This window comes from Mesocricetus auratus, unplaced genomic scaffold, assembly GCF_017639785.1.
Source record: "Mesocricetus auratus isolate SY011 unplaced genomic scaffold, BCM_Maur_2.0 Super-Scaffold_2245, whole genome shotgun sequence".
Lineage (NCBI taxonomy): Eukaryota > Metazoa > Chordata > Mammalia > Rodentia > Cricetidae > Mesocricetus > Mesocricetus auratus.
Window position 1 is genome coordinate 12,868,450 of NW_024429180.1, and position 11,099 is coordinate 12,879,548.

Consider the following 11,099-nt stretch of genomic DNA (forward strand, 5'->3'; position numbering starts at 1 on the left):
GAGACTGTGATCTCACTGGCTTCCTTCTCAAGGCTTGCACAGTCGGTTTTCTTACACAGCCCAGGGCCATCTACCCAAGGGTGGCACCACTCACTCTGGGCTGGGCTCTTCCACATCAACTGGAAAATGAACAACAGACTTTAGCACAAGCCAGTCTGATGAGAGATTTGTCAGCTGAGTTTCCCACTTTCCCGGTGACCTTGGTTCACATCAGGTTGACATAAGCTAGTCAGTATGGTGCCCCACCTCTAAGACCTTACATGTAACCCTTTATGAAATATTCTAGCATCATTTATGATGGTGTGATAAAAACACTTTTTACCAAAAGCGGCTTAGCAGGAAACTATTTTATTTGACTTAATATTTCATTTTACGGTCATTCACTTCAGAAACAGAAAGTCATAGCCGGGCAGTGGTGGCCCATGCCTTTAATTCCAGCACTTGGGAGGCAGAGGCAGGCATGTCTCTGTAGGTTCGAGACCATCCTGGTCTACAAGAACTAGTTCCAGAACAGCCTCCAAAGCCACAGAGAAACCCTGTCTCAAAAAAACCAAACAAAAAAGAGAAAAGAAAGAAAAAGGACCCTCCCATTACGTTCAGAGTGAAGCACAGAGAGGAGCAGATACATCAGGGCTGCTCTGACTGCCACTTCTCACCTAGCTCTCTTCGCTTATACAGTTCAGAACTACCCCTTGGAGAGCCCACTATGGGCTTAGGCTTTCTATACCAATTAACAATTTAAGCAATCCCCCACAAACATGCGCCCTGGTCTCTCTTGTATAGACAATTCCTTAATTGGGCATCTACTCTGCCTTATGCAATTTTGGGAAACCCAGAAGGCCTTCATGAATGTTGGCAGATACCACCTTAGCTACACTTCCCTGGTTCTTGTTTGAAGACTTTTCTTTCTTCTTTTCCCTGATTTAACCTCTGCCTTCTCATTTTTTGTACCCCACAGCCATGCATTAGTAGCTCTAATTTTTCTAAACTTATCTCTCACCTAAACTTTGAGTTTTGGCACTTAAGATGGCTTCTCTTCCCTTCAAGAAAGTTGGGATGTGTGCGACTATTCACCATAAATTTTAATACACAATTAATAAGCTGACTTCACAATTCTCCAAAGAGACTAACAAAAATAGTTTACTTTCTTCTAGTTGCATGATATTCTCCATTTAAATAAAATGATTTCATGTTTGCCTATGAGAAATGTATACTCTGGAAATTAATGTATCACTACACAGCATATTAAAACATAACCTAATATATATGTATATATGGTTGTGTGTATATATAACACATATACATAGAAATGTATGTATCTCACATTAATTTTGAACATATGCAGTTCTGGAGTTAATGGGTGTATGCTTTAGGTAGGAAGGCTAAGGAAACCAATTATGCTGCTTGCTGATAAATATTTAATTTTTGACTCTAGTACTCTACAACAGAGAAAGATGGGGAAATTGTTTAAGGAACCATAACGTTCTAGCAATTACTAATATATTCTCATCATTAATGGCTGTGATTTTATGCATCTATCTAATGAAATGGCTGAATATTGCCATTAGTGAAGCCAACAAACAGAAGGCTGGCCTATAACCAATGGCTGTTCTAGGTTTATGTTCAGCTAAAGCTGAGACGATGCTTAGACATGAGCTGTCAACATTTTGTGTCACGTTGAAACCTTACAGATGTACTACAAGCAGTTTTTGTTTCAGTTGAAATTTACAGAATTTGTGAATTTTTTTTACATGGCTGCGAATGAACTAAGGCTTCATTGATGATGGGAAAGTATTCTGTCACTGAGCCACGCTCTCACCCTGCATCTCCCTGATTCTCTTAATTTCTTGCCTTTTGGTAATTAAACAGCGATTTATGCACTAAATCGGTAAAATACAGCCAAATAATTCAGGATAGATTACTTATATTCCTGCTACTGGAAAAATGGCCTGTGTTCAAATTTGGCTAATACTGGGTAAGTGTGCCACAGAACAGAGCACACACTTTCATTTATCCAGATGAAACTCTGATTACTGACTTGTGTTTCTCCAGTGGTCTTTCTTTCCAATCTAAAATAATACATTGAGGAAATTACTTCCTCGGGAGATGGTTGGAGTTACTCAGGTATCTTATTTTTGGATTTGTGTCGATTCTAAGTTTTACCTACCTGTCTCTGTAATTACGTGGTGGAATAAATGTGCCAGCGGCCGAGTCTTAGCGCAATGTCTCATCTTCATCCTCCTATTACTCGCTTTTATTTTCTTCCCTGCCCCTCTGGCAGCATTCCACTTCAGTGCACACAATACCACTGACATATTCGAAGCACAGTGGGTAGAGAATACAGTAAAAGGGAGAGCAATAAATCCCTTGACGACATGACTGTGTGCCTGCTGTCAAACGTTTCAAAAATAATTCAATTTTTCTTCTTCTTTTTTGATGATTTAAGTATCATCAAACTTTTTGAGTGAAATTTTCTGAGACCTAAGGTTGTATTTATAGTCATAGGATCTTTAGGTAAGAGTAAACCTAAACAGAATATTTTTGCAGGAATAAATATTGGTTTGTAATATTTTTATTTTAAAAATGAAATGATCAGACATTTAGAATGTTTTGAAATAGTTTATCTATAAAAAAGCATTTGGAGAACTAAATAAGCTGAAATCTGTAATTGCCTCACAATATTTTTGAAATTTTAAGATCTGAAGAAACAAATAATTTTTAATTATGAACTATTTAGAAAAACTATTTTCTTTTTTAACTAATAAAATTAAATGAGAACATTACAATTATGACATATTCAACATTATTGACTTTGATTTGTGAGATATAATTTCATATTTTGGGGTGTACATGCAGCTTAAAAACCAATTTCAATAATATTATATGTATAAATACCTTTTAAAATAATTGCATTTAAATTATGAACAGAAATATGAAAAAAAGGGGGATGGAGCAACAACACCAGATTTTTAGCTTCCATATAAAGCACTAGCTCTGGGGGAACAAAATAATGAAGTCTGAAACCTAGAGTCATACATGAGGCTTTTGATTTATATTTTTAAAGAATAGTAAAAAAAAAAAAAACACACACACACACATTCTTCAGGGAAGCGTTTTGTGTTAGCGTTAAAATTTAATTAGTGTCCAGTTTCAACTCCCAGCAGTAGTCTTAAAATGACAGGAAGAAACTACTCTGCAGTCAGCCTGCTTGTCATTTCTGTGTACATGTGTGTGTGTGTGTGTGTGTGTGTGTTTGTGTGTTTCTGTGCACGCGTACACACAATACACTGCTGTGAGAGAAAATATTCTAACACTGCATTATTCACTTTTCTTTCACAATAAAATACAGTATTGAGCATTTAAAGCCACGTGTGAGTATTTCCATCAAAATGCATGTGTTCTCTATTCCGTACAAAGCAGGAGAGAGACCGTTTTCAGAAATAGGAGGAGTTGAACAGTCCCAAGGTGGAGCTGTCTCCTGTGTTATATGACACTGGCAGATTAAAGCACTTCTGATGGGGAAGGGCTTAAAGGCTGAGTCAAAAGCCAAGAAGTCTCTTTACTTACGCCTACCTCCCTGTCCTTGGCAATCTGACTAATAACAAACTGAGCTAACTAGAAAGACTAGAAGGGGAGGAACGGAGCATTGCAGCAGTCTGGATCTCCAACCAAAGAAAGCAAGAGTGTGCACCCCCAGCTCTGCAAAACATCTTGTTTATTTACTGTGATCAGCAGCTTGTCAATGGTTAACTATATGCAAGACAAAGTCAGCATAGCTGCGAAGTATGCCGTGAATATTAATTGGGAGAAGGAGGACTCCGGCTTCAGGATGCTCCAGCGTGTTCTCTGCCTGCAATACTTCTAATGAGAATAAGTGCCACTGTTTTGTCTTTGACCAGATGTTTTAACTTTCTGAAGCTACGGGACTTGAGGAAAAGTGATCTCTGAGGAGTAACTGCACTGTGCTTGGTGTTTTCCTTTTTAAATAAAGGAACTGATAGGCTTTGGACACCTCTTCCAGCTGTGCATTTCAGATAGTGCCAGGAAGTGTCTGATTTACAGGTAAGAGGAATGTTTCCAGCCTCTTCTTGTATTGATGTTTGCATTATCATGAAACGAATGAATCTCTCTCTCTCTCTCTCTCTCTCTCTCTCTCTCTCTCTCTCTCTCTCTCTCTCTCTCTCTCTCTCTCTCTCTCTCTCTCTCTCTCCTTTTCCTTAATGGATACTCAGTTTCATTTTTGTGCACTGGCCAAGCTAGCCTTGTAGCAGATGCCTGTTCTCCTGGGCAACGGGCATTTAGTTCAACAGCTGGGTAGGAACAAGCAGATATCATAATATGCCATTATTTCTTTTAAAACATGTGGCTTGTGATTAGAAACTAAAAGTGCCGGCTTCCTACAGAAAGATTAAATGCTACGGTTGAATTTCAAGTATGGGCCCAATGTTAGACGATGCTTTGAACTTTGCATGATACTTTTAATAAGATTCTGTCATGGAAATATGCATTCTTTGATAATATCCACATGGAGTTGTGGCTATTTGAATGTTATGTTAGATATGTGAACTAGAAACTGATTCTAGAAAACTGTATGTTTCTGAAATGATTACCAATTCTTCCATGCATATTTTTACTAGCATAAGTTGTTTATAAGATAAAAATAAGCTCTTGCCATCTGGAAAATATTTACTGTGTTCTAAGGATGCTGCCATTGATGAAATAAATCAAAGTCCTTGTTAGTAATTTATGAATTACTTAGACTTTTTGTGAGCCAAGGCACAAGCTGAAGGGTCCAAAACAAGCTTCTTAGTTGTGAGCAGAGCACTCAGGATTGTTTAACATCAGTCTGTCTCTCTGTGGAAATATAAAACCTCCTAACTTTGCCTTGACACGCAAAGGCTTTCGACTGCTTTGTTCCTTCAGATGCCTTTTGGCTTCCAGAAACTTTGGACGGTGAGTTTCCAAGGAAACAATATAGTTTCAGGGTTCACAGATTTGCAGCCTTATTGACAAAATCTGGGGTATTTTCTCTGATTGCAAATTTTATTCTAATCAAAGTGAGTATTCATGTTTTTATCTACAAAAACTGAAAGCATGTGTCACTTTGTAGTGTCCTATAGTTGTGGAATATGGCGTTTGTCTTTCAATTTCATTTATCCACTTGTGATCAGATATTTAAAGAAAGGAAAAGTTTTTATGTATTCAGAGTTATATGTGTTTGCCACTGAAGCTATCTCAAAGTGAGTCTGTCTGAGATCACTGATTGAGACCTATGCTTGTAATTTTGATGGAATTGAGAAACATGCTCTATTCCTATGCTATCATTTTGAGGCAACTTAGGAGTATCCTGAAACATTTTTAAAGTAGTGAGGTTTATTTCAGAACTCCTTTTTTGAAAGTTCTTGCCTTTTGGAAGGCATAATTATATGCTGGGTAATGGCATTCAGTGTCCTTCTGCCTGCTTAGTGTGTCCTTTGCAAGTCACGGCCAGACCTTTATGTGAGGTATTGTTGTTGCTGTTGTTGTTTTATATTGAAACGAATGTTAAAGATTGTTTTCTCTTTTGTGTTCAGTTTTACTTCATTCATGATGCAACTAAAAAGTAGTAGGATGTATCTCATATATAGAAAGCCAAAATAAATTTTGTAACTTTTTTGAAATGTGGGTATTCTTAAGCATATATATATGATATATTTGTATAAACTGCCTCAAAAAGAATAGTCAAAACTGAGTCATTTTTGTCATGCCCAGTTTTATTATGTAATAAGAGACACATCTTCCTGTATCTTTCAAAATGAATATTCAATAGTGTGCATACATTCTGCAAAAACCAGAACAAGTTAAAACAGAGATATGTTTATCCATAACAAAGTTCAGGCTTCCTATAAACATACACACACACACACACACACACACACACACACACACACACACATCCTCCCCAGTGAACTACATGACTCATGATTTTATCTCATATATATATATATATATATATATATATATGTTTTTCTGGAATTCATGGTTATTTTGGAAAAATAAGACAAGGTATCAAGCTATATTCACATGTTCCATTTTGGACATGATCAAGTGTTGACTTAACTAGGAAGGAATTGTCTTCTTTATGAAAAGTAGTACTTTTAGCATTTGAGATCAAAAGTGCTGACATAGTATTATGAACTGTAATTGTCTTAAATCTTGAACAGTATACAAATTAAAATTAACTAAGCAGCTCTGTCAAAAATAACTATTAATCCAATACTAAAAAGAATATATAGGTTCAACAAGCTATTCACAGTTGCACAGTAGCTTTCTTTGTATATGAAAACCTGTCAGACACATCTCCCTGCTTTTGCCCATTAAAATCCCTTGTTATTGCATTTTTTTACAGAGTCATATCCAATCATAGGACAAAATGAAGCTGTGGATTCAACTCCTTTATCCAGCTCTCCTTACCTGTCTGTCTTTACAGTCCCAATCACCAATGCCCTCAGTCAGAGGTTCTTGTGACACCCTTTGCAACTGTGAAGAGAAAGATGGCATAATGCTAATAAATTGTGAAGAAAGGGGCATCGATGAATTATCCCAAATAAGTGTGCCACCATCACGACCTTTCCAGTTAAGTCTATTAAACAATGGCTTGACAGTGCTTCACACAAATGCCTTTTCTGGTCTTGCCAATGCTCTCTCAATACACCTTGGATTTAACAACATTGCAGATATTGAGACTGGTGCATTTAATGGCCTTGGGCTTCTTAAGCAACTTCATATCAATCACAATTCTTTGGAAATTCTTAAAGAGGATACCTTCCATGGTTTGGAAAACCTAGAATTCTTGCAGGCTGATAATAATTTTATTACAGTTATTGAACCAAGTGCCTTCAGCAAGCTCAATAGGCTGAAAGTGTTGATTTTAAATGACAATGCTATTGAGAGTCTTCCTCCAAACATATTTCGATTTGTTCCTTTAACCCATCTAGATCTTCGTGGAAATCAGTTGCAAACATTGCCTTATGTTGGTTTTTTGGAACACATTGGACGGATATTGGATCTCCAGTTGGAGGACAATAAGTGGGCCTGTAATTGTGAAATACTACAGCTAAAAAACTGGTTAGAAAACATGCCTCCACAGTCCATAATTGGTGATGTTGTATGCAACAGCCCTCCACTTTTCAAAGGGAGTATACTTAGTCGTCTGAAAAAGGAGTCTATTTGTCCTGTTCCACCAGTGTATGAAGAGCATGAGGATCCATCAGGATCTTTGCTGGCCATAACATCTTCAACAAATGACAGCCGCTTATCAGCCAAGACTACATCCATTTTAAAACAACCTACCAAAGCACCTGGTTTGATACCTTACCTTACAAAGCCATCCACTCAGCTTCCAGTACCATACTGTCCTATTCCTTGCAACTGCAAAGTCCTGTCCCCATCAGGACTTCTAATCCACTGTCAAGAGCGCAATATTGAAAGCTTGTCAGATCTACAACCTCCTCCACAAAATCCGAGAAAGCTGATTCTTGCAGGCAATATTATTCATACCTTAGTGAAGTCTGATCTGATGGATTACTTCACTTTGGAAATGCTTCACTTGGGAAACAATCGCATTGAAATTCTGGAAGAAGGATCATTTATGAATCTAACAAGACTACAGAAGCTCTATCTCAACGGTAATCATCTGACCAAATTAAACAAAGGCATGTTCCTGGGTCTTCACAGCCTGGAGTATTTGTATCTTGAATACAATGCTGTAAAGGAAATATTACCAGGGACCTTCAACCCAATGCCTAAACTGAAAGTTCTTTATTTAAATAACAACCTCCTTCAAGTTTTACCACCACACATCTTTTCAGGTGTTCCTCTAACTAGAGTAAGTCTTAAAACAAACCAATTCACCCATTTACCTGTAAGTAACATCTTAGATGACCTTGACTTACTGATCCAGATTGACCTTGAGGATAACCCCTGGGACTGCTCCTGTGACCTGGTTGGATTGCAACAATGGTTACACAAACTTGGCAAAAACACCCTGACAGATGATATCCTCTGCACTTCCCCAGGGCATCTGGACAAAAAGGAATTAAAAGCCCTCAACAGTGAACTTCTTTGCCCTGGTTTAGTGAACAACCCTTCATTGCCAACTCAGACTAGCTACATTATGGTGACTTCTCCAACAACGGCAACAGATACAGCTGGTACTATTTTAAGTTCTCTCACTGATGCGGTTCCTCTATCAGTTCTCATATTAGGACTTCTGATTGTGTTCATAACTATTGTATTCTGTGCTGCGGGGATTGTGGTCCTTGTCCTCCACCGTAGAAGAAGATGCAAAAAGAAGAAAGGAGATGAGCAAATGAGAGACAACAGTCCTGTACATTTGCATTACAGCATGTATGGTCATAAAACAACTCACCATACAACTGAAAGGCCCTCTGCCTCTCTGTACGAGCAGCATATGGTGAGTCCTATGGTTCATGTCTACAGAAGTCCTTCCTTTGGCCCAAAACATTTGGAAGAAGTTGAAGAAAGGAATGATAAAGAAGGAAATGATGCAAAACATCTTCAGAGGAGCCTGCTAGAACGGGAAAATCAGTCACCACTGACAGGTTCAACTATGAAATACAAAACTGCAGACCAATCAACAGATTTTTTATCCTTTCAGGATGCAAGCTCATTATATAGGAACATTTTGGAGAAAGAAAGGGAACTTCAGCAACTGGGCATCACTGAGTACCTAAGAAAAAGCATTGCTCAGCTCCAGCCAGATGTGGAAGTCAACTATCCTGGAGCCCACGAGGAACTGAAGCTAATGGAAACACTGATGTACTCACGACCAAGGAAGGTGTTGGTAGAACAGACTAAAAATGAATATTTTGAGCTCAAAGCTAACTTGCATGCTGAGCCTGACTATTTAGAAGTCTTGGAGCAACAAACATAGATGGGTTGTTGGGGCTTTTGCAGAAATGTTGTGCTTCTGTCTTAAGTCCAAATCTTGGTAGTAAGTGCCTTACATGATTGCCATCAATCAGAACTCAGCACAGCAGGAAGCCTATGGGAGAAAAGAGAAGAAAGAGAAACTCAGGGATCATTAAGGAAAGCCATGGCATTATCTTCAGGCAATGAAGCCTGTTCCAAATACAACAAGTCTTTGCATATAACTGATGCAAGGATTATAATAGCATTGCTCCGTATGTTTAAAAGTATTTCGTAGAATTCGTCTTAAACACCTAAAGGGTTGACTGTCTAAATAGCTCCAGTTCTCTTGAATACTTTATCCGTGACTGAATAAAATTGGATTTCATCAGTTAATAATATAGCTGTATATATAAGTATATATATAGTATGTAAGATATGTATTCACAACCAATGCATATTTCAGAAATTTGCATTGTCAAACACATTAAATTTTCTTACAATAAATGCAAAGGCAACTGGAACTTAAATTTACAAATGGCAATAGCAAATAAAAATGTAAATCTGTATTTACATGGGCCATTAATGATTCATAATTGTCAACAAAGGATGAATAAGCAAGTGCCACTTCGAAGCTTTCAGAATTAAAACACAGATGAGTAATAACAGTTCTTGTGGTATAAATGAGCAAATGTTCGTTTTCACTACACATTTTGTGTATAGGATCTTGCTGTAAAGCTGCTGTAAAATTAAGGTATGTCATTTGTGTTAAACATTCTATTCTTGGAATATTTTTTCAAATGCTACTGAGATGATACTGTGTATATGATTAGATCACTTAGTAAATTTGTTTCCTTTCATAGTTTTAGTCATATGTACAACTGGATGAAATGATAGAAATATGTCTTTTGTGGCACGTAATTCAAAGGTATAAAATGAATAGCAAAGATTATTTTATTTTTACTGATAGACAATGATAGACGCAATAGGTTGATAGCAAAAGGCACTTCTACAGGTAAGTGTTCTGAGTTGCCTCAGGAGAGGGACAGTGTAGCTTTATTTTACAAGAAGGTATCACGAGATTTCTATGAACTATTTATTCTGTACAGTTTTGTATATTTTTGGTTCACAAAAATAATTATTCTTGGGTGCCTTTTAAGAAAATTAAAATTACTGCTCACTACAATAAAACTAAAATGAAAGCTATTTTCAAATGTGTTTCAATACTTACTCTGATTATCACCTTAATATATGGTCTGGACTTGGAAAAGGAAGGTTCAGTTGATGTATGCACATGAGTGCTTTGTTTAACAGAGAGAGAGAGAGACAGAGACAGAGACAGAGACAGAGAGACAGAGAGAGAGAGAGGGAGAATTGTCCTATGAATGACACCTAACCAAACTTAAAATAAGAGTTTACTTATTTACTATTTATAGTTTTCACATATTAGCTTCCATTAAGACAAAGGCTTCCATCCATCCATCAATATAATTAAGTTCTGTGTTTTTAAATATTGCAATCCCAGGCTATTGTTTAGAGAGAGAGCATTTTATACAAGGAAGTACTATGTCCATTCGTGTAACAATATATTTAAGTCTGAGGGTACTAGGGTTTTCACCTGTAGCTACTCATTTTTTCCCCTACCATCAGTTCTGTGAGACCTGTGCCCAAAGATTTGAAAACTAGATCTAACTCGTATGTGTGATCCCATTTACTAAATTTGAATTTTAAATTATTTTGTACATGAATGGAGTCAATAATTTAAAAGCTCATTGTAAATCAACACCACTTCATTAATTTTCCCAGATATGCTTTCGTTTTTGTTTCCAGGTAACAATTTCTAGCTAAAATGCATGTGTATGAAGAATGCTATATATTTATTTAGAAAAAATTACTTAGCAAAGCCATAAACAATGTTTTCAAGGAGGGGTTTACACATTACACACTGAAGAAAAGGACAAAGCTTCTCTTTTAGAGTAGTAAATATGTTATCATATTTCTCCTACTCATTTGAGTTCCTGCCAACAGTTTTTCCGTTTTTGTATTTTTTGAGTTCCTTTTATACTCCAACCACAGTTCTCCCTCCCACACCCCCTCGTCTCCTCCCACCCCATCACCTCTCCCCAGCCCTCCCCCAGTCCATTCCTCCTCACAGTTAAAGAATCCCATGAGGAGTCAACATAGTCGGC

General features: G+C 37.2%; 1 protein-coding gene across 2 annotated transcripts; it reads left to right on the forward strand.

Annotated features, from left to right (window-relative positions):
- Positions 1-3,543: 3,543 nt before the first annotated feature.
- Positions 3,544-10,116, forward strand: Slitrk6 (SLIT and NTRK like family member 6). Of its 2 annotated transcripts, none has more exons than XM_005070313.4 (2): positions 3,544-4,062; positions 6,389-10,116. In XM_005070313.4, exon 2 carries the CDS (start codon positions 6,413-6,415, stop codon positions 8,933-8,935), a length of 2,523 nt encoding a protein of 840 aa, XP_005070370.1. In that variant the 5' UTR covers positions 3,544-4,062; positions 6,389-6,412; the 3' UTR covers positions 8,936-10,116. The 2 variants fall into 2 exon arrangements, with proteins under 2 accessions (XP_005070370.1, XP_040604092.1); XM_040748158.1 differs by lacking the exon at positions 3,544-4,062 and adding an exon at positions 4,762-4,953.
- The last annotated feature ends 983 nt before the right edge of the window (positions 10,117-11,099 follow it).

Coding starts and splice junctions, on each gene's coding strand:
- Slitrk6 (XM_005070313.4), top strand. CDS start 6,413: ATGAAGCTGTGGATTCAACTCCTTTATCCAGCTCTCCTTACCTGTCTG.